This window comes from Dipodomys ordii, unplaced genomic scaffold (genome assembly GCF_000151885.1).
Source record: "Dipodomys ordii isolate 6190 unplaced genomic scaffold, Dord_2.0 Scaffold18, whole genome shotgun sequence".
In the NCBI taxonomy this organism is placed as follows: Eukaryota; Metazoa; Chordata; class Mammalia; order Rodentia; family Heteromyidae; genus Dipodomys; species Dipodomys ordii.
Window position 1 is genome coordinate 7,342,224 of NW_012267234.1, and position 22,892 is coordinate 7,365,115.

Consider the following 22,892-nt stretch of genomic DNA (forward strand, 5'->3'; position numbering starts at 1 on the left):
CCACCCCGCCCTCTTGCCACGGCCCTTGCCTTTAAGTAAAGCACCAAGTCCCCAAAAGCATAAAAAAAAGTTTATTGGAGCATCGGGGCCGGTGGGACGGATATTGCTGAGTAGAGGAGGGAGGCCGACCCCGCCGGCCTGGCGCCCCTAAAGTGCACTCGGTGCGGTATAGGTGGGGTGTTGCATAGAGAACCGGGCCGCCGCCGCCGCTCAGCCCAGCTAAGGCAGGCCGCCCTCGCGGCCTCCGCGCGTCCCGGGCTCGCCACTGCTCAGGCTCACGAAAACGGCCGGCGCCCGCGCCTGCAGCGCCAGCCCCGACTCCCGGCCCTTGCTCCCCGGGGCGCCCAGGGCTGCACTGCCCAGGCGCGTCTGTGCCACCGGAATCTCGTCCATTGACTCCGCGGACGCCGAGTGGTAGGCGCCTGCAGGGCCAGCGGAGTGCACCGAGCTGGCGCTGGAGGAATCCGTGGACGAGCTGACACGACGACGGCCCGGGGCGTGGGGTCCTGCGCAGTGGGGTGAAACATGAGTCTCGGACTCTGCCTTTCCCTCCTCCCTCAGAGCTCCCCAAGCAGGGCCCAGTTAGGGAGGGACGCTCACCCTGCTCACCTCGTAGCCTGGGAAGCTGGGACTCCGGGTCCAAGATCTCTGACATGGCCATCTTATACGTGTGCCTCTTCCTTTTTTTCTGCAGAGACAAAGTGGGGAGTGTGAAGGCTACTCCTGAGCAGCAGAAGGGTCAGGCAAGAGGCATTTGCCCTCTCCCTTCATTTGGGCCAAGGGCCAAGCCCAGTTTTCTTACCTGGGGTCGGATCTGGGGAGGCAGGGCCAGAATGTCTGGGGAGGAGGGCTGTGGAAGCTCCGCCTGGTCTTGAGTGGCAAGAAACTGTGAGGGACTGGGGGAAAAAAAACAAAAAAAAAAACAGGTGGACAAGTTTGGGATGCTGATCCCCAAATCCATCCCCACTGGATATCCCTTCCAAGCAGAAGACAGAGCAATGCTCCGCTGGACCCACACCCATGCCTTGTCCTTGGCCTACTTCCTTTTTCCCACCTCCCATGGCCCTGCTATGCTAGAAGATACCCAAGTGGCACTCACTTGGCATTTACTGCAGCTGGCCTAGCCTGTCCTGGAGGCTCTGGACGCACATGGCTGAAAGTCCTCATGTAGAACTCCATCTCCTGGAGAAGGTGGGGGTCATGGAGGCTGGAAGGCCGGGTGTGGATCCAGGGCCTCCTGATGTCTGAGCCCACCCCAACAGAAGCGGTACGAGCCCTCCCTGACCTCTGTGGAAGATGGAGGCCTCATCCTAGGGCGTCTAGGACTGTCTTCCTGGTTTCCCACAGTGCTGGGAACCAAACTCCTCTGCAACAAGAGGCTTAAAACATCCACGCCCAGGCCAGCACTGGTGGCTCACACCTGTAATCCTAGCTACTTTGAAGGCCGCAATCTGAGGATCAAGGTTCAAAGCCAGCCAGGGCAGGACAGTCTATGAGATTCTTATCTCCACTGAATCACCAAAAAGCTGGAAGCAGAGCTGTGGCTCAAATAGTAAGAGCACTAGCCTTGAGCACAAAAGCTTGGGGACAATGCCCAGGCCCTGAGTTTAATTCCCAGGTCCAGGATAAAAAATCACACACACACACACACACACAAACACACACACAAACACAGAGTCTCATTTCATTTAGTCAAACTCTACTATTTGATAAAGGCAATGGTCCCATAGATCCAATATGTCTGAGCTACAGCTGCTCAGCTGGGGGCTGGGATGGAAAATGGGCCCCTCTGCTATAAGGCCCTCCCAGGCCTCCGGCCTCTGAACTGATTTTTTTTTCCCCTGACCTGTTAACCAGGCAGCTGTTCAGAGGCCTGAGCGTGCACAGGAGGTTATGAGCGAGGCTAGCCAGCTCTCATGGAGCAGAGTTGGGTCCAGGGCCCCTAGCCCTCATAGAGTACCACCCATCACTACTACTGCTGGCTGCTGGCAGCCACTGCCCCTCTAGGGAAAGGAAGGCAGTACGTGATGGAACAAACAGTGCTACAGTCCCCTTCTGGCACCAATAGCTGGGCCTCATGATGAAAATGAGAGAGGCTGATGCCAGCCCCCAAAGCAAAAGGCCTTGTGGCTGGGAGGTCACAGGAGCAGGTAGACAAGCACCCTAGCGCCTGTGACAAGCCCCAACTACACCTGGGAGGTCTGCAGGTGAGGAGACAAAAGGAGGAAAAGCCCGCTTGAGAAGGGTGTGGCGACAGGGCAAGGGGTGGAGCCAAGGCTTGGAGCTGAAGGGAGCACGGACAGCTGTAGCCGGCTAGGCAGACGTTTCCATGGAGATTGAGGCGTCCTGACTAATGCAAAGAAGACACTGTAACAGCAAAGCTGTCTCTAAAACAAGCCTATGTTTGGGGGCAACGGCTCCAGAGGGAGCCCCTCCTGCATTCCTGCTGGATGGGGGTGGGGAGGCTGCCTGCTGGAGCCCTGGCATATTGGAGGAATGGGGACAGAGCCAGGCTTGTTGATGAATGGCTGCACGGGTGTAATGTCTGAAGTCCCAGGGAAGCAAATGTCCAACCTCCTGCTGAACTGACCCTTGGTGCCCATCTAAGCAGGTGAGACAAGGGTCAAGGGTCAGAGGTCAGTCCCAGAGACTGGATTACTTGAAGATTATCCTCCCGTCTTTCCCCCTCCCAGTGTGGACCTGGCACCCTCCGGGCCCAGCAGAGGTGAGCAAAACCCTAACCTGGGGTCTTTGGGCTCTAGGATGGGATAGGAACCAGGCCAGAGGCTGCTGGGGAAGTCTGAGAATGTCACAAGGAGGTCCCTGCTCAGACCTCCCATCTCTCATTTCAACTGTGTCTTAAGATGATCTCTCAGAGACCTTCAGATATTTGCATCATCCTGAATGGTACCTTAGCACCTTGACCTCGCCTACCTCTGTAAAAGGAGCCATGCGTGGGCCTCCTGCTGCATGAGCCTCCTTCAAGGCATTTGTAAATGGACACAACAGAAATTAAAGATCCTTGCTGCTGCCACATGTGGCTTCAAAGCCTGAACAGGGCAGAGGCATAAGCCCTGGAGTCTGGATACCCCAGGGCCAGCTTTGCCTCAATAGGCCCAAATGTCTGCTACAATTGTGTCAACACAGGTCAGTGCCCAGCACCAGGACACCAGTCTATGGTGGTGTGGCAGGGGGTCCACACCTTTGTTTCAGGGGCACTGGTCCACCACCACCCCAGCATAGCCCACAGGCAGGGTCCAGCCTTGGTGATGAGGAGAGGTAAGGTCCCAAGTCCACTTCAACCACCCACTAGCCTGTGTTTGTGTCCAGTTGCCATGAGGATTCAAGATTCAGGGCTCAGCCTTCTCGGCAAAGCCTGTCTGGGCCCCTGGCCTTCCCAGTCCCTAGGGGCACCAAGGACTGGACCACCTCCATCCCCAGCTGCTGACCTCCGGAAGCCAAGGGGCGTGAGAATGGGGATAGGCTGGTCAGCAGCTGGGCTGGCCAGGCCACAGCCTACACTGGACAGTTCCTGCTTTGCGGTTAACTATTCCTAGACCCAACTTCTGTTTAACCTTTCCAGGTCTCAGTGTGCTCATCTGCAACATGGGTTAGTAACTGTCTCCTGGGCTGTTCTAAAACTAATGTGCACAAGAGGACAAAGTCACAGATGAAGAGAACAGATGGCTCCAGTTTGGACAACCAGGTTGTTGGTCCATCCCTTCCTCTTCTACAGCCTCCAACCGACTATTTCAGGACCCCATATTTTGCTCCTCCAGTATATGCCTGGAGTAGTAATGGATATGGTATTACTCCTTTAGTACTTGGCCCTGCCACAGCAGCATTTCCTACTCTAGTTGCTGCTCCAGGCTTGCTTCCCTGGCCCGCTCTCCTTATTGGCTCTCAATGCACAGCCCATCCACACACACACACACACACACACACACACACACACACCCCAAACACAAAGGCCCACACACCCCAACCAACCTTGCAGGCCACTTCTATACCTGAATGGGCCGCATCTTGGGCGGACATGACTTGAGCTCCTTTTGGGCCTCCTTTGCTTCCTGTGGTGGGCGATGCTGCACGATGTACTCATAGGTGGTGAGCTTGTGCCACACTGGTAGGAAAGGGAGGAAAGGGCTCAGCGGTGGAAGGGGGACCCTGGAGCTCACAAAGCAACGACAACCAACCTAGTACTAAGCTCAAACATCTGTTCACATAAATAATAAGCTGTGGAATGAGGCCAGACCACCACAAAGGGCATTGTTTCAGGGCTGGAAGCCTAATGAGGTACCTTCATGCAGTCTAGGGACTCCTGTCCCCTGCAAGGCAGGTGTCGGTGGGAGCACTTACTGAGATAAATGTGGAAGCAGAGCAGGTGACCCAGCAGGGCTGTGGAGAGCAAGCCCAGAAGGATGAGGAGGGCAGCCAGAGCCAAGATGGCAGGAGCCTGCGTCTCCACAGGGGCAGCAGGCAAGAACACAAACCACACATCAGTGTGGTTCTTCAGGACTGCAAGGCACAAGTAGACAGTGCTCAGCCAGGGCGGGGACTGGTGACCAGGTGTATGGCAGGGGAGTAAGGCCTGGAACCCAAACTGACCTTCAAAGTGCTGGTTTGTGCGCAGTCTCATGGGATTGACAAAGAATTCCACGAAGACATAAGTGGCCACCAGCACCAGGAGCAGGACACCCAGTAAAGCAGATGCCACGCTGTGTAGAAAAAGCCTAGCCCGGCCATGGGCAGCTGTCAGCACCAGTGAGCTCCAGTTGTGTAAGGGCCACCAGCTCAGGTCGGGGAGGGCTCCGAGGCCCACGGGCCCTGATCCCACAGCCCCAAGTCCTCAGGAGCCAAAACTGAAGATGGCCGGCCTCTGTCAGGCTCCCCATCCTCCTCTGGGCCAGCAGGATGGAAGACCCTAAATCCACCCTCAACGGCCCCGGCCCACATCCCCAGAGCAGCACACATGGTGTGCACCCCAGGAGGCAGGCTCGCACAGCACCCGCACCTCACGCCCCTACAAGCGGGCCTACTAAGGCCGGGCTCACCGGTAGTTCCTTTCACCCACGCAGTTGTTGAGCCATTTGCAGTGGTGATCGAAGCCGCACACGCACTTGTTGCAGGCGCTGCAGTGCTTGGAGCGAGCGCTCCTACGGGCAGAAGGAACCACATGGTCGGCTGGCCCATCCTGCCCTTCGAGTCCGCCAGGGCAGGCGGGCACCAGCCAGTGTAGGATCCCCATGGCTAGGCTTGGAGTCCATCCTCCCAGGCGCCTCCGCTCCGCCCCACAGCGGAGCGCTGCGATGGGGAGCGCGCGCCCTCTGGCGAAACCGTGGGGTATGATCCTGGGGGAGGCAGCGCTCCCGAAGCAGCAAGAGGGGCAGCCCAGGGCACTGGAAGGCCCTGCTGTTGGACTTTGTACCAAGTGATGGTCGTGAGAAACTGAAAAGGAGCTTCCTTTCCAAGCAAGGACCTCTTTGCCAAGCCAGAAGATGCAGGTGTGGGGCCCGGGGTGGGGGAAAGCAAGGCTGCCAGGACTATGGCCTCATTGCTCTTCCTACAGCTCTGTTTTGAGGTCAACTTCCATGCCATTCTAGACGAATCTTACTGGCATTCTTTCAGAAAACCTCAGCCTGTGTGGGTTAATCAGACAAGTGCCAAAAGGAGAGGTGCAAGCTGCCATCCAGGTGGGCATTAAGGGAACTCACTGCATGGGGCAGGGGAGGGGAGGCCTTATTAGGATGCAAGTAGGGGTCTGACCTCAGAAGAGTCAGAAGGCCTAAGGGTCCCCAGAAGGCCCAAAGGACTGCAGAAGAACAGATCATGCCCTCCTACCCAGAAGAGGACAAACCCTGCAATAGAAACCAACTGCCAACACAACCATTAGAAATAAGTGCCTAGAAATGACAGGATGGCCCACTGCCAAGTCCTCAATATCTCCATGCTGTGGCTTTCTTCCGTGTGTGGACAGACCTTTTTAACAGGCTTCCTGACTCTTCAGATTCCAAGAGTGAGGCTGGCCTTGGGCTACACAAACAGCCCTATGCCTCATCCCTTACCTGAGGCTGGGAAACTAGAAAGCTCCAGAAGAGGAGAGAAGAGCCCTAGCCAGAGGAGGATTGGTGGAACTTCACTTGGCCATTTTGGGGCCTCAGACTTCTCATGAATAACACAGAAAGAAAATCTGCCCCCTGCCCCAAGTGAGTTGGGCAGGTAACTGGGGTTGTGATCCTGCTTAGAAGCTGTGTCTCTTCTTCCTCTGTGACAGGAGAAAACTGCTGCCCACCTGGCAGATGTTTGTACACAGTACTTAGCACACGGTACCCAAGTGTTAACTCTCCTGTCCCTACCTGGGTGCTTGAGAGATGGAGGTGTTACTGGCAGACTTAAGTCATTGAGAAATGTTTGTGACAGAATGTGTTTGCCAGTGATCTTAGCTGTTTGAGAGGTAAAACTGAGATCAGCCCCCACAAAAACTAGGGAAACCTCACCTCAACAAATAAATTAGGTGTGTAATCCTACTTAGAAGAAGGGCTAGAGGTAAGGAGGATGGTGGTCTGAGACCAACAGTCTCAGCTCAACTGTAGCAGCCCCAACAAAAATTAAAGACTTTATGTGAAAAATAACTAACACAAGTTCGCCCAAATGGTAGTGAGTCTTCCTAGCAAGCATGAGGCCTTGACTTCAAACTCTAGTGCTACCCCCCAAAAAGTTGTGCAAGTACCAAACAGTACTCATGTTTTCCACCCACCTTCTTATCTTCCTGATACCCAGTTGAAAGACTCTGACTGTGTAAAACACAGGGTTCTGAGATATCAGGGGTGACTGTGAAGCCCTGGGGTCTCCACCCTAAAGCCAGCTGCCAGGTCCCCAGGGACACTCATGACTCATGTGTACCATGTACTCACACACAGCCACACATACACTCACACATCCACATCGCACAGGTTGCAGTGCAGGTCTTCAATGACGTGCGCATGTTGGCTGCGGTTGAAGATGGGCAAGGGCCCAGAATAGCTCTTGTCTCGCACGTTGGCATCTGCTGGATCGATGGAGACAGCAGTCAGGTGTACCACAAGGTGGCCTGCAAAGATGGCCCCCATGCACTGGCCCAGTAGGTTAAAGACTCCACACTTTGGCAGCTGGGCGCTGATAAGTCCTCACCTCTATGCCACTCCCATTGTGTAAAAATTCCCCCTGTGCCACCTGCCATCTCCAGCCCCACAAAACACCTCCTAATTAGCCCTCTCCAGCAGACCTCTGATCCCAAGATGGAAGAGAAGAGCATCTGGGAACGGAGCTCATATGGCAGTGCCTGGGGCTGCTAACCATAAGGTGTTGGCCTCATCACTCCAGGCCCTGGCTGGTCTGATCTCAAGCCAATTTCTGGTTTCTGATTCCAGAAGATGAAGTGAGACTGAAAGACATCATGGAGGTGTGGGGACCTAAGGTTAAAATTCTGAGCTTGTTTGTCTTGCTTTTGCAGGAAGTCAGCTGCAAGAAAGAGCCATCCTTTTTTTAGCAGCTGGGGCCAGATGGAGAATCACTTACAGATGGGGCTCATCCACTTGCTGCCTCCCCCAGCTAGAGTCCAGGCACTTAGGGCCTGGACACTGAAGTGTCTGCAATGATCTGACATGTTCAGAGCCTAGGAGGGGCAGCAGGACCAACTCCTATAGCTGAAGGAGGCACTTGCAAAGGCTAGCTGCTGAGTACTGAGACAAATGCCAATGAATATGCTGACAACTTGCTGCAAGTTTGACTGTAAAAACCCAGCCTTAGATTCCACTCAAGCTGACATCTATCCTCCCACCCTCTACCCATCCATTTTTTCTTTCCCCCATTCTCTTGCTAGTAAGGCAGACATCTGCCCTCAACTATTAGGGCCCCATCCATCATTCATCCATCCTTCACCTAGCAACTGTTCAACTTTGTTCCTATCTCTGCATGAGCCAGGCCATGCCTTAATGTGCTGTATAATACTTGAAAGAGGAAAAACAGGGCTGGGAATGTGGCTCAGTGGTAGAGTGTTTGCCTAGCATCATGAAGCCCTAGGTTCAATCCTCAGTACCAATAAACAGAAAAGGCCAGAAGTGGTACTGTGGCTCATGTGGTAGAGTGCTAGCTTGAGCAAAAGAAGCTCAGAAATAGTGCCCAGGCCCTGAGTTCAAGCCCTGGGACCAGCCACCTTTTTTTTTAAAGCAGTATACACTGAAAACACTAAAGCCTTCCCTTCTTAAAACTCCTACAATTGCTCTTGATGTTTCTCTTGATGACATTCATGCCTCAGCTCAGGGCCAAAGCTCTTTTCTTCCTCTGGCCCCTTCCTGTCTCTTGCTACTATCAGCTGCTGTATCTCACTATTCCAACCTCTCAAAGACACAGTGTGGGCAAACTTTTAGCTTCCTGTCTGCTCCTACCCTTCTCTCACCCACCTACTATGTTCATTCTTTCAAATATTTACTGAGAGCAGGCACTGAGGAAGATGGAAAGACCTGGTCCCCAGTCCTGAGGAGCCTACAGTCTTGTGCAAAATTCATATATTAACCAAATGACAGGTTAATGACAAAGAAGACTGTAGGTATGGGTATTTGTAACTGAGTGGCCTCATCTAGTCTTAAGGGCCCTAGAAGGTTTCCTGTGGCAGTATTATCTTGGCTGAGACTTGGAGAGGAATGGAGAGCCAGCCCTGGAGGTAGTGTAGATGAGAGGGGACTGGCTGGGTGCTGTGGCTACTGGGAACATGCAAGGTGCCAGAGTGGTGGAAGATGTGTGGTGTCAGCTCATGACTGCCATACAAGAATAAAGGCCTACTAGGTGCTGGTGAGTCGCACCTGCAATCCTAGCTACTCAGGAGACTGAGGTCTGAGAGTCAAGATTCAAAGCCACCTGGGCAGGAAATCTGTGAGACTTTCTAATTAGCTACTAAAAAAGCAAGAAGTGGAACTGTGGCTCAGGTAGTAGGGTGCTAGCCTTGCACAGAGATGCTCAGGAAGAGCACAGGCCCTAATTTTAAGTCCCAAGACTAGCACCCCCCCCAAAAAAAAGAATGAAGGCCCATGTTTCCAAGTTCCAGCTTTTCAAATGGAACTAGAAATCAGGTTTTTTTGTTTTGTTTTGTTGGTCATGGTGCCTGAACTCTGGGCCTGGTTACTGTTCCTCAGCTCTTCAGCTCAAGGCTAGCACTCTACCACTTGAGCCACAGCACCACTTCCAGCTTTTTCTGCTTATGTGGTGCTGAGGAATGGAACCCAGGGCCTCATGCATGCAAGGCAAACATTCTACCACTAAGCCACCTTCCCAGCCCTAGAAGTCAGGTTTTATGTGCTACCTCTCAATGTTAAAGAAATAAGTACTTTTCAAAAAACACCTGTAGGAAGAGATCTATGTATTTTGTGTGTTAATTATTCCTCCACATCTATAAAATTTGAACACTATAAACTGCAAGTTCTTGACTTCTGACTCAGCTGGGTGTTTGGTCTAGGGAGAGGAACAAGGAGCTTCCAGGCATTGACACACAGTATTGAAACAAAGAACGGGGGAAATCGTGTAAAAGGAAGCTTAGGAGACAGGCAGAGTCCAGATGCAGACAGCCTCATTCCTAAAGGCAGGAAGGAGCCACTACAGGGTTCTGAGCTGGAAATATGATCAGATTTCAGGTTTTATAAAGGGCACTCTGGCTTCAGGAATGAAGAAGGCCAAGAGTGTAACTAAATGGCCAGCGATTTCAGAGAGGCAGAGTGCAGCAGGAAGGAAATAGTGCAGATCCTATAGCTACTAAGAAGGTAAAATAAATAGGACTTGATGATTGGATGTCAACAGAGGAGGAAAGGAGTCCTCTTGCCAACAGTACATAAGGAGGGGAGAGCTGTGAGCAGTAGGTATGTGCGGGATAGGTGCAGATGGTCTCCTTCTGCTCCTACAGTCTGCTGTCTGAGTCTCTATCACACACTTAACATTCGGTGTGACTGCCATGTTAAACCTGCCAGCTTTGCCTCTATCTAGCTGGCCACTGAGCACACAAAGTTCATCTTGCATCTCTAAAGCATAGGCCAGTTTTAATCCCCTGGAAGAAGCTGGTATATACATTACCTTATCTCACTCAGGAACTCTGAGACACTGCACAGAGCCCTAGTCAGGGTTCTAGACCTGGTGACTCTGCGAGTGATAATTAATTAGGGGAAAAAAACAAACCCCCAAACCATTCCACTTCCTCAGTCAGGTTCCCTGAGCAGATCTTCTGGCCTCACTGAGTACCAGCTGTGTGACCTTAGGAACTCATTTGCCTTCTCTGAGTTTGTTTTTTCATTAGTAAAGTGGTGAGAATACCTGTCTTAGCTGACACAGTACTCAATCATTGCAAGTTAGTTTTGTTTGCTGTTATTTATTCTGACCCTACTTATTTCATTCATCTGACTTCCCAGGCACCCTGATGGCAGAAATCCAGATAATCCTGAGTAAGGGATGGAACTACTCCAGCCATACGATGAATGTCCATGAAACTTCCACTCAATCTCACTAAAGTCGGTTGGTCAACTTGTGAAAGTCCAGCTTTTCATTCATTCAGAGCTGGGCTCCAGTCAACCAGGAAGCCCCACCATGACACTTTGTAAGGATGACTGCCTCCTCTCCGTGCCCTCCCTCACCATGGGCTTCCAGTGCTCAGACCTTCCTAGTATGCTCTTCCTCCCTTCCCCCCAAGAGAAAACAAGCAGAATCCTTACAGGCACACAGGGCAGGCCCAGAGAGTCAGAGAAGCTGCTCAGCCAGGCAGAATCCTGGAGGAGCTGAGCTACGACAAAGGAAGGTGATTGTACATCCCAGGTTTTCAAACTCACCGTTGTACTCCAGGATACGAAAAGAACACCAAGCCATTGCTCCTAGGAGTTGTAGTCATGGCTGGGCAGTCACAGGAGCTTCCAAGGCACCTCTATGCTACTTTTTGGTCATATTTCCCCTTACCTTAAAAGAGTTAATGTGTGTGTGTGTGTGTGTGTGTGTGTGTGTGTGTGTGTATGAGAGAGAGACAGAGAGAGAAAGAGAGTATGTGTCATGAAGTTTGAACTCAGGACATTGGTGCTGTCACTGAGCTTTTCTGCTCAAGGCAGGAGCTCTACCACTTTAAGTTACGTCTCCACTTCCAGTTTTCTGGTGGTAAGAGTCCTGCCCAGGCTGGCTTCAAATCTCCATCCTCAGATCTCAACCTCCTGAGAAGCTAGGATTACAAGCATGACTCACCAATGCCTGGCTATGGTTTAATTTAAAAAAAAAATCAGTGAGCTTACTACAAACAGTCTGGGTATAGCATAATAATCTATTTGTAAACAAAACCACATTTTATGTATACCAAGAAAGAAACTATGTAAAAGAATTCTCCCGTGACAAATTATTTTACAAATGAAATAATCAATCCCTAATTTGTCAATTCTTTCAGCCTGGCTGAAAGAGCTTTAAGACCCTTCTCTGTGGGCTTCTGCAGTGCCTCTACAATGGAGTTTTAAATGCTCCACAGTACTTCAGAGCTGGCTAGTCGCTCTGTCAGATGAGGGGTCAGGTGGGGGCTGGAGGCCAGACAGAGAAGGATCTGGCTCATACTTTTCTGCCCCACCCTGTGCTTCCTGAGGCTCTGAGCCCAGCTTCAGGCCACTGATTTCTGGCTATCCCTTGCCCTACACTTTAGTGCATCAATTCCACTATTTCTCAAGGATACAGCATAGCCAGCAGGAACCCAGTGGTGAGGCAGGAGAGGAACAAGGACCCCGAAGCCAATCACAGCGAAGAAGATATACAGCAGCCAGGCCACAATCTGGAGTGGATGAGGGGGCCAGCTCCACCCATTCCGGCGGGACCGCTGGCCCTGCAGCTCTGGGGAGGGCCCACTGGCCTGCGCAGGTGCTGTCCACACGCTCTTCTCAGGGGCTGTCTTGTTGGAGGGCTTGTTACAGATGTTCATCTCCAGAGAGAGAAAAAGGAGAGAGCATTAGGATGAAGAGGCCCGGGTAGGAGCCCAGGATCCCTTTTCTGCAGCCAGGATTTAGTAGGGGGAAACAGCTGGGACACAAAGCCACCTCTCAAATCTTGGGGGCAACCTAGGGTCCTATCCCAAAAGAGATGGGCAGTAGGGGAGAGTGGGAAGTGGGAATGGAGTGCTGTCCGAAAGCCCCAGAGCAAGCTTGCCCCAGCCTGGCCAGAACAAAGGAGAGTCCAGGGTGATTCAGGACACAGTGTGGCTGCCTGTTACTCAAAGTGCTGTCTCCACAGCCATCAAAGTGAAACCCAATAAGACATGTTCTCATCTGGTAACAATATCAGGCTGGGCCGGAGGGATGAGAACACATGCTGATTCTGTTAGGATTAGTCACCTCCGTCCTGAGATCCAAATGCAAGTGTCAGAGAGGGCCCCTTATCCTCTGCTAAGGGAACTGGGGGTGGGGTGGGGGTCAGAAGGGGGATCTGGCCTCAGCCACGCTCAGCAGACACTTAATCCCTTTTAGAGGGGCCAGGAACTTCCACTCCAGGCTTCAGAAGGGCTGCCTGAGGCTTCTTGGCTGGGAACAAGTCAATGCACAAAAGAAGGGAGGAGGAGTCCCCTCTGCTTCCTTCCAGCAGCAGAAATGACCGTGTTTCTCTAAGCAGATCCAGGCCTGGTATACAGATTTACCTAGAAAGGTGGCCTAATGTCCTTTTGAATCCCTTGAGGAAGTTCAGGAAAAGTCTAGGTCTTGGCTAGAGCCAAACCACCAGATGGTAGCAAACACCACCCCCCATCCCCATCCCCACCTCCAACTCTGCCTTCCCCTTGGCCCAACAGCTGGCTTAGTGTCTGAGGATACACTGGGAGCAGGGAGGGATGGGCTCATCCTTAAAGGAGGGAGAGTCCCACCCACCAGTATCTTCTGAACCCAAGATGGGACTACAATCCAAGCAGAAGCATCACACCTGGGAGGCAGGGTAGCTTTGAACTCTCAATAAGAAGGCCTGGAGCAAGAAACAAAACCTTGGCAGCTGGACATTCTTTCAGGAGCCCTTACCTATAGGCCAGCAATCTAAGCAAAAAAGGCATGGTATATGCCACCCTGGCACATCTGCTTGGATTACTTTCCTACTTCACTGCCTAGCACAATGAATGTGCCTGGCTCTTCAGAGCCCACTTCAAGCATCCTCTCATCTGACCAGCTTTCTCTGATGTCCTAGAATCAGGAGCCTTTTGCTCGGTCTTTATTGAGACTTTCACTTTGCTGTTTGTATCATGTCGTCATTCCCATGTATCCCCCTTTTATATCTGTAGCCCTCGGAGGCAGTAAACACTCAGTGAGTCATTCACCTTTGTCCCCATATGTCTTCCCCCAGGCTGCTGGAACTGTATCTTGTATGTAGTAGATGCTCAGTGAATGTTTGCTGACTTGAAAACATCTGAAATAAAAGGAAATGTGGGCAAAGTAAATGGCAAGGAAACCTGCCCTCTCTTCTGCCATCTGGCTCCCTCAGCCCCATTTCCATTCCTCCTCTTGCATGCACAGGGCCATCCTGTGCCCGTCACCAGTCCCATCACACCATCCACTCTCACTCCCTCTGCCAACCGGCTGTCACACAGGCCATCGGACATTTACTCCTAGATGCTCTGTTCTTCAGCTTCCTGAGGTTCATCTGGTCAAACTTGGCGGTGTTTGAAGTCATCTGTGAGTGGTCTCATCCCAAAGCTAAATAGAGTGATCTTAGTTTTCTCCCAGGGATTCATCGAATCTTCTAGTCACCTTCCTCTTCAATAAAAAGCTACACATGGTGGGGAGGGGAGGAAGAGCTCTGGCCTTAAAGGAAACAGATCTAGGTTTCACTTTTGGCTCTGTACTTCCTAGCTGAGAGACTGTGTGTGCTCTTCTGAAGGTGGTGCTTCAACCAGTGACACTGTGGGCAAATGTCTACTATGAAAATGTTCACTAAGTTGCAGATTTTTTTTTGTCCCTTCAACAACTTCCTGGTTTGTCTTCCTAGCTCTAGGTATGGCTATGGTGCATAGTCTACAAGTTTTATGTCCCAAGTGAAGTAGCTGGTTGAAGTTGCTTTTGCCCTCTCTCTCTTTTTTAATTAAAAAATGTTTGCTTGGCCCTGGTAGCTCATGTCTGTAATCATAGCTACTCAAGAGGCTAAGATCTGAGGATCATGGTTTGAAGTCAGCTTAGGCAGAAAAGTTTGTGAGACTCCTCTCTCACCAGCAAAAGCCAGAAGTAGAAGCATGATTCAAGTGGTAAAGCACCAACTTTGAGTGAAAAACCAAATGAGAGAATGAGGCACCCAGCCCCACTACCAGCACACATACACAGACAATAATAATAATTTTATGAACAGCACATCATACAACATTAAAAACACACTAGCAAGCCGGGTGCTGGTAGCTCACGCCTGTAATCCTAGCTACTCAGGAGGCTGAGATCTAAGGATCACAGTTCAAAGCCAGCCCGGGCAGGAGAGACCGTGAGACTCCTATCTCCAATAAACCACCAGAAAACCGGAAGTGGCGCTGTGGCTCAAGTGGTAGAGCACTCACCTTGAGCTGAAGAGCTGAGGGACAGCGCCCAGGCCCAGAGTTCAAGCCCCACGGCCGACAAAAATAAAAATAAAAACACACTAGCAAACTCAGTAGAAAAATATAGCATGGCTAGGAATGTGGTTTAGTGGTAGAGTGCTTGCCCAGCATGCATGAAGGCCTGGGTTCGATTCCTCAGTACCACATAAACAGAAAAAGCCAGAAGTGGCACTGTGGCTCAAGTGGTAGTGCTAGCCTTGAGCAAAAAAAGCTCAGGGACAGTGCCCAGGTCCTGAGTTCAAGCCCCAGGACTGGGAAATATATATATATATTTAAAATGTTACTATTTATTTAGTCAATAAGAAAATTATTTTAAAAAATCCAAATACTGGCACTGTCCAGAAAATTTTAACAGGTGTATCTATAATTGCTATAAGTTGAACTGCTGAAACTTATTCACTAAAACAGTTTATCTTGCTATCATGCTTTATCTTTGTGTTTATACTTTTAAAAACACATAAATGAAAATGGACAAATTATCAATGCCTGATTTTTGTCCCCCTATTTTTCTATTCACAATCATATAGATGCTTTTTGAGCCCATGGGAGAAAAGTATCTACCATTCAGAACTAATGATAGAAGGAAAAAAGAAAAGGGAAATTGAGAATGAATTTTCCCATCATAGTGAATTTGTAAGCATTTTCTGCATTTACACAGCATGCTAGCTAGACACCTTTTGGCATAATTGTTACACATTAGCATGAAGAGTACATTGTTGACATCTTCAAAAAGGCCAACTGAATAGCTCTGCTTGCCTCCTGCAAGCACCAGCAGCTACACTCAGGAAGCACAGATGTGTTTTGAAGTCCTGAGCCATTTCTGGCACCAGACATTGGAAGGAGAGTTTGCAAGTCAGAAGTTTGGTAGACTTTGATTAGTGCCACAGTATTAAGCCTGTGAGGGTGAAATTTATTCACCCTCCAGTAGAGGGTGCACTTTGGTGGCTTTTGTAGCCATTGGTTTCCTGGGTGATTCACCACTGGTGGATTTTGATTGGCAGGCAGTCTGCTTTGTAATAGCCTTGGTATTGAGACCTCAGACCTCCGTACTACCCCCTTTTCCTCTGCCTGGAGTTCTGTGAGCTGTTGGCTGTACTGGTCTTAGAGAGCCAGGGTATCCCAGTGGCCCTACAAAGGCCCTAAAGCCACCACATGGCTATAAAAGCAATTCTGAAGTTATTTTCCTAAGAGAGTACACCCAAACAATTCATTGTTATAAAAAGTAGGCCACTGAATTGCCATTCTAATCTTGTCACCTCCAATTGGTGACAAATGGATTATAAAGCTGGCAAGCCTGTTTTTGCAAGCAAATCTTTGTTCCCAATTTGTGGAAACAGTCATGGGTCATCAGGTGGAGCCCTGTGGATACAGTTGGGCTGGATGGTTTCACTCTGGGACCAAATCTCTGTATTGCACATGAGCTCTCCAGGGACACCATCACTGGGCAAATATCTTGACATCAACCTATGGATTGAGTGTCAGCCTGCCTTCACCTCTGTTATCCCAACACCTAAGAGCCCTATACCCTGAGGGAGAAACAGAGGCACATGGCTGATACCTTCCCATTGCCTGGTTGTGGCCACAGGTACTCCTTATGCTACTGCACCCTAGACTTCTGGGGCAGGAGTCACCATGCAGGCCAGGGGCTGGCTGCAAACAGCCCTGGGGGCAGCTCCCACTCAAATCAGAATACTGTTAGGCTGGAGAGGTCAGCCAGAAGAAGCATGTTGCCTACTCCCAAATCCTGCCACAGCCAACTTTTAACTGACAACATTTTCTCTCATAGAATTGATGGCCACAAATTCCTTTGGCCCAAAAGATTTTGATTAAAAGGACTGGGAGGTCGGAGAGAATCCAAGATGGGCCCAAGGCCCACATTGGGGCCAAGCATTGTCATCAGACCTGTCTCCCTCCCCTCTCAGCACTTCTCAGACAAACTAGTTTGAGAATGTGTGGCTCTGCTCCCCAATAACCTGGTCAGCTAGTACACACAGATCCTGATGAGGCAGTACTTACCAGGGCCCAGCCCTTTGTGTAAATTGAGGACAAACATAGATAAGAACAGGCACTTTACCCTCAGCAACTGCTTTTCTGGGGATCCTGAGAGACTGCCATCAGGACAGTGAGTGCAGGGGCATTTTGACAGTGCTTGCAATAGGCCAGTTATTCAGTGTGAGAGATGGTGCAGAGCCCAGAGATCTAAACCCTGAGAAGCTACAGGGCTGAGTTATCAGAGCCCTAGGAGGCCAAGTAGGGGAGACCTGGGCACTGCTGAAGAAGTTACCAGGAGTCAAAACAAGTTTAAAGCAGGAGATGATGCATAGTAAGGAATGTTTTCAAAAGCTTTCTAGATGGGGCTGGGAGCGCGGCTCTAGTGGTGGAATGCCAGAACAGCAAGCACAAGGCCCTGAGTTTAATCCCAGTACCAGCCTAAAATTAAAACAAAAAAAATGCTAATAAATGCTTTCTAGACATGGGAGAGTGGGGGTTATGAGCAAGAAGGGCATTGGTATGGGGAGAGGTGACACAACAGGAAACTCGCTCAGGAAGACAGCAGCCCAGCATCCCCGTGCTTGGGGAGAACATGGTCAGAGGGAGAAGGTCAAGCCCTTAAACTAAGCTCCCTGCTGCACTCGTGGTGCCCCCAGCTGCATCTGGTGGCTGTTATGTGGGCCTTGGTAAAAACATTCTTCACTCTCTTCTGCTTCCAAAGAACAAACCACAGAGTCAGGCTTGCAGAGATAGAGGACAGCCAAGAGCAAGGGAGCCCTGTAGAGTTTAAAGCCACAGAAGGCTGCTGCCTTGGAAAGTCAAGGACCTACCTGGCTTCTGAGGAAGGAAGGAAGGCCAGAAAGGCTGAACAGGCTCCTCCCTTGTCCGTACAAGGTGCAGGCCATTGCCAGGAAGACAAGAATCTATTCAATACTCATTTGTTAAATGCCTTAAATAGCATTTTCAAAATAGGGTGAAGCTACCTGAATTTATATGCGTAAGTTAAATGAGGGAAATCTTAATATTTCAAGTTCTCACTATATACAGATACATGGCAGATCCACTTCCTGCTACCTGTGTTCCAATAAAAATATTTAGTAGCTAAGTATAATATTACACATCAGAAAACTGTGACAAGGGATTACTTGAGCCTGGGAAACATAGAAACACACACACACACACAATTAGGAATGTTGCTTGGAAATTTATACATAGCCCTGTCAAAGGAACCCAAGTAAAGTAAAAAGTTCTAGGTCTGGAAGGCTGAAGGGCAGCTCTGGATTCCTGCAAGATGTCTAAGGACTCCAGAATCAACTCAACTACAAAAGAGAGTTGCTGGGGGAAGCAAAGGAACTGGGAGGGTATTGGTCTGGGGTAGGAGAAGGACTGAAGTGGGGGCTTGAAGAGCCCCACTGATGGGGAAAAGAAGGTTGGCACCAGGGAATCTGAGACAGAACCCTTTTCTGCCTCTGAGATCTAGTAGCCTTAGATCTAAGGCTGACATAGAGATTTGCTTTTTCTCTGTACCCTTTGTACTGTTTAAATTTTTAAATTTATAGACATTTGCTGTTGTTTTTAAGTAAGCTTGCAGCACAGCTCAGAAGCCCTGAGATTAATTCCACACTGCACATACACATACATACAATTAATTAACACAAATTACTCCTTGCCCTCTTGGCCCCCCTGGGCTGTCTTGTAAATCAAATGCACTTCCAGGCCAGACAAACCAGGAATTCCTGCCTAACAACCATGTAACAAGAGTGTTTGGTCCTAGTTTAAGTGCTTCATTACTCTTGAAAGCAATTTTGAGCTGTTGAGCTTTTAGGAAGAGCCACAGCACTCTCTGTTAGGGGGTCTTACCAAAACTAGAACCAGACCCTAGGCAGTATAACCGACCCCTGCTCCCATTCTTGGCCAAGGGTCTAGCTCAATACCCTATGATACCCAGAACCTAGAAGGTGCACTCCACAGACAGTTTTGTTTTGTCCCAAACATCTTTTCTTTTTCCTAGAAAATCTGCACTTCCTGTGAGAGATTGTCTGTGTCAATGGGTGCTTTTCTTTCTGTTTGTTCTCATTTTTTCAGTATTGGATATTGTACTTGGGGCTTCACCTTGAGCCTATTAACCAAACATTCTACCTCTTGAACTAAGTTCCTAGCCCTCAAGAAAGAAAAAAAAATGCTGGTACCAGAGTTTGAAATCAAGGCCTCAATGGTTTGAAGTCCTACTTGCTTGCCTGGTTTGATCAGCTGGCACTCTATACCACTTGAGCCATGCTTCCACTTCTGGCTTTGTGTTGGTTAACTGAAGATAAGGGTCTCCTGAATTTGTCTGCCATGAAAGTTTGAAACTGAAATTCTCCCATCTCAGCCTCTTAACTAGCTGGGATTGTAGGTATGAGTCAGTCATTGGACCTGGCTTGACATCAAACTCTAGATGCTCCTAACCTACCTCTGCTCCCCAACCTAAGTAGCTAGGATTACAGACATGTTTCAGCATGCCTGCCTTTCTTTAGGCATTTCTTTTCTTTCTTTCTTTCTTTCTTTTTTTTTTGGTCGGTCGTGGGGCCTGAACTCTGGGCCTAGGCGCTGTCTCTGAGCTCTTCAGCTCAAGGCTAGAGCTCTACCACTTGAGCCATAGTACCACTTCCAGCTTATTCCACTTATATGGTGCTAAGGAATCAAATGCATGTATGCAAGGCAAGCACTCTAACACTAAGCCACCTTTCCAGCCCTCTTTAGGTATTTCTAAGACAAGTTTTGGGGGGTGTTTTTTTCCCCCAGAATTTTTTTGAAATAATCCTCATTGAGATTATTTATTTATTTATTTTGGTGCTGGTTGTGGGGCTTGAACTCAGGGACTGGGCACTGTTCCTGAGCTTCTTTTGCTCAAGGCTTGTGAATACTACTTGACCCACAGCTTCACTTCCACCCTGGCTGGCATCAAATCGCAATCCTCAGAACTCAGCCTCTTGAGCAGGCGTGAATCATTGGTGCCCAGCTTCATGGAGATTTAACATGCTCCCATTTTTGTTGTTGTTTTTTGGGGGATGTGTGTATATGCCAGTATTGGGGCTTAAACTCAGGAACTGGGCACTGTCCCTGAGCTTCTTTGCTCAAAGCTAGTGCTATACTTCTTCAGACACACCTCCATTTCCAGCTTTTTTCTAGTTAATTGGAGAAACGAGTCTTACACTTTCTTGCCTAGGCTGGCTTTGAACCTCGATCTTCAGATCTCAGCCTCGTAAGTAGGATTACAAGCATAAGCCACTGGTGCTCAGCTATATGCCCAATTTTAACCACATAAAGGGAGTTGGAGAGAAATGCTTTATAGTGTATATTATAGTGTAATGCAAAAAAAAAATCATTTGTAAGAGACTTTTAGGGGTAAGTACTTTATTCAAATTCCCTACAGATCCCAGAAGAGTATCTTAAAAATTAAGAGTATCTTAAAAATATGGTTTGACTAAAGAATACACAGCACATAATTCCCAGAAAATAAACTGGAACTTCAAGTTGTTCCCAAAGATCTCTCCAGTCATTGGTCTCAGATGTGGCTGGGCTCTTTACTTTCTCTCTCATAAACAATATGCTGAAGGCAGTTGCTATGGCAAGAAAAAAAACTTGAAACCTCAGTCTTTCCCGAGTTGACATGGTGTGCAAACATTTCTGTGCCATTCTCCTGCAGCAACCACTACAAACTGTGTGGAAATACAGATTAATACAAGAAGACAAAGAGGAGGGAGCAACAGGAAGCAGAGACAAGGCAATGAAGGAGGCAAGGATTGTGGATTTTAACAAGGAAATCAACTAAAGATTTTAAGAGCCAGCCTTGGGGAACACCCACCCAGAATGTCTTTAAGAACAAAGTTGCAACAGAACAAAATAAGAAAAACAGAAACAAAGGGGGGGGGGGGAAACAGGCTAATTAAATACCACTGTTGCTTTTATTTATCTCTTGGTGATTGCCCCTTTACAGACCTTTCTAACCACAAGTTCCACAAAAGCAGGGACCACCACTCAGCCATATCTGAATCCATCTCTCCTTAAGTGAAGGAACTGAAGCCATGCTTTAGCATCATCTCTACTGCCATTATGCCCTAAACCAAACCTCCATCATTGCTCTCCTACAGTGTTTTGATGATAATAATAGCCATCACTGACATTTGGAGGGTACTTATTCAAGGCCAGGCACTGCTTAAGTGCTTCCAGGGAATTCACTTAATTCAACCCTCAAAACACTCTATCATTTCAAACTGTTCTCGTAGACCCATCTAATCATTGGTATCCAATGCGGATGGCCCCTTGCTTTGGCACTCATTTATAAATAACACCCTCAACATCCTCCTTGCACAAACCAGAGAATCAAGTCTCAGACAAAGTATGTCCTGGGAGGCACAGCTAGACAGGCAGAACCAGGACAGCCAGCAGATGACTTCTTCACAGAAGTCACACTGAGATGAGCTTTTAAAAATGTGAAACCTAGCTGGGCACTGGTGGCACATGCCTGTAATCCTAGCTACTCAGGAAGATGAGATTTGAGGATGGGTTGGAAGCCAGCGGGGGTCAAAAAATCCCTGTGAGACTCTATCTCCAATTAACCACTCAAAAACTGGAAATAGTGCTGAGGCTCAAGTGGGAGAGTTCTAGCCTTGAGCACACAGAGGCTCAGGGACAGTGCGCAGGCCTTGAGTTCAAGTCCCACAACTGACACAAAAAAGAAGGAAGAAAGGAAGGAAGGAAGGAAACAAACTCACTAACTTGCCAGGTGGCCTGAAGCTCACAATTGTAATTCTAACTATTCAGGAGACAGATCTGAGGATAGGGGGTCAAAGCTGGCCCAGAGAAGGAAAGTCTATGAGACTCTCATCTCTGATTAACCACCAAAAGGCGGGTGGCTTGAGCTGTGGCTCAAGTGGTGGAGGACCAGCCTTGAGCAGGGATGGCACCCAGGCCCTAAGTTCAGACCCCAGTACCAACACACACACACACACACACCCATCAAAACTTTCAGTGGTTTCCTCAACCTGCTAGGACGAAATTCTAACTCTCAGCATGGCCTTCCTTCAAGAGCCCTTGCCCTTTCTGTCCCATCCTAATATCTACTGCCTTCAGATCTTTTGTATTTGCTTTTCCCTCCGTTAGAAAAACGCCCTTCTGCTGTTCACACTGCTGGCTCCTGTCCAACTTCCACGTCTTAGATTAAAAGTCACCTTTCCAAGGCGGACCCTCCCCGGCCACCCCCTCCGTTTCAGCGCCGGAGCACTTTCCCGATCGGAAATCACGTATGTCATGTGTCTGGCGCCTGCTTCCCCACCCCTCCTTAGTTGTCTGGGGGTTGTGGAGACGGAAGGCATTTGGCTCGGGCCTTCCGTGGCCCCGCGCCTGGCACCGAACCTGGCACCCGGTGCGTAGCTGCGAACCTGAACAATTCTAGAAGGAAGCCTCGCGTTGGGCCAGGTCCCGAGGCTCGAGCCCAGAGCCCTGCCGGGCATGCCGCAGTCCGGCCCCACGGCCCCGGCCCGGCTCGGGGGTGAGCAAAGCCGCGGCGGCTCCTCACCTGTTCTCGGTGGCAGCAGCGCCAAACTGGCCCTGCCAAGGTCAGCCAGAGGCTCGGCCCCGCCCAGGCCGGCCGCCCTGCCCAGGCCGGCCGCACTTCAGACCTCCGCGGTGGTGTCGGTCCCCGGGACTGGGAGGCCACAGGCCCGAGAGCGAGGACCCATCCCGGACTAAGGTTGGGCCGCCGGGTCCTCCCGCGCCAGCTCGGGCGGGCGGGATGCGCGGCCGGGCCAGGCCGGGGCGGGTTGGGCCTCGTCCGGCGCTGGGCCCGTTCCCTTGGCAACAGCGCGGGCTACGGCGCCCCACAGCGGCCAAACCGCGTTGCTTCTCTTAGCGCGGGTACCCTGGCTCGGGGCGGGGCTTGCCAGAGACCCCCGCCGGCACCTTGTCCCTCCCACTTCCCATTGTTTTCGAACTCGTCTCTGAGAAAATACTTTTAATACCCCCCCCCACACACACACCCCTACCCCTGATTTCCTGCAGTCCTGACTTTCCCCAGTCCAGAGTCTCTCCCCTGAGACCACCACTTTCAGGAAGTCCTGCACTTCTTTTTTTGGACCCTGGATCACATTGCCCTGGCTGACCTAAAACCTGTTATACAACTCAGGCTAATCTCGAACTCGTGATCTTCCTGACTCAACCTCTCAGTAGAACTGGGCTCTATTTGCTTGTGTGTGTGTGTGTGTGTGTGTGTGTGTGTGTGTGTGTGTACATAAAGCATAATGAAACTCACAAAATACTGTTTGAAAAG

At 50.0% G+C, this 22,892-nt stretch overlaps 1 protein-coding gene across 3 annotated transcripts; it reads right to left on the bottom strand.

Annotated features, from left to right (window-relative positions):
• Positions 1-67: 67 nt before the first annotated feature.
• Positions 68-22,380, bottom strand: Zdhhc1 (zinc finger, DHHC-type containing 1). 3 transcript variants are annotated; one of them, XM_013012610.1, is made up of 12 exons: positions 22,143-22,380; positions 13,331-13,419; positions 11,717-11,959; positions 6,937-7,112; positions 5,055-5,156; positions 4,609-4,733; positions 4,360-4,518; positions 4,011-4,123; positions 1,100-1,182; positions 803-896; positions 610-688; positions 68-506 (listed from the first exon to the last, which is right to left on the bottom strand). In XM_013012610.1, the coding sequence occupies exons 2-12, from the start codon at positions 13,340-13,342 to the stop codon at positions 220-222; spliced, it is 1,473 nt and encodes a 490-aa protein (XP_012868064.1). In that variant the 5' UTR covers positions 13,343-13,419; positions 22,143-22,380; the 3' UTR covers positions 68-219. The 3 variants fall into 3 exon arrangements, with proteins under 3 accessions (XP_012868064.1, XP_012868063.1, XP_012868065.1); XM_013012609.1 differs by having other exon boundaries at positions 601-688; XM_013012611.1 differs by lacking the exon at positions 4,360-4,518 and having other exon boundaries at positions 601-688.
• Between the last annotated feature and the right edge of the window lie 512 nt (positions 22,381-22,892).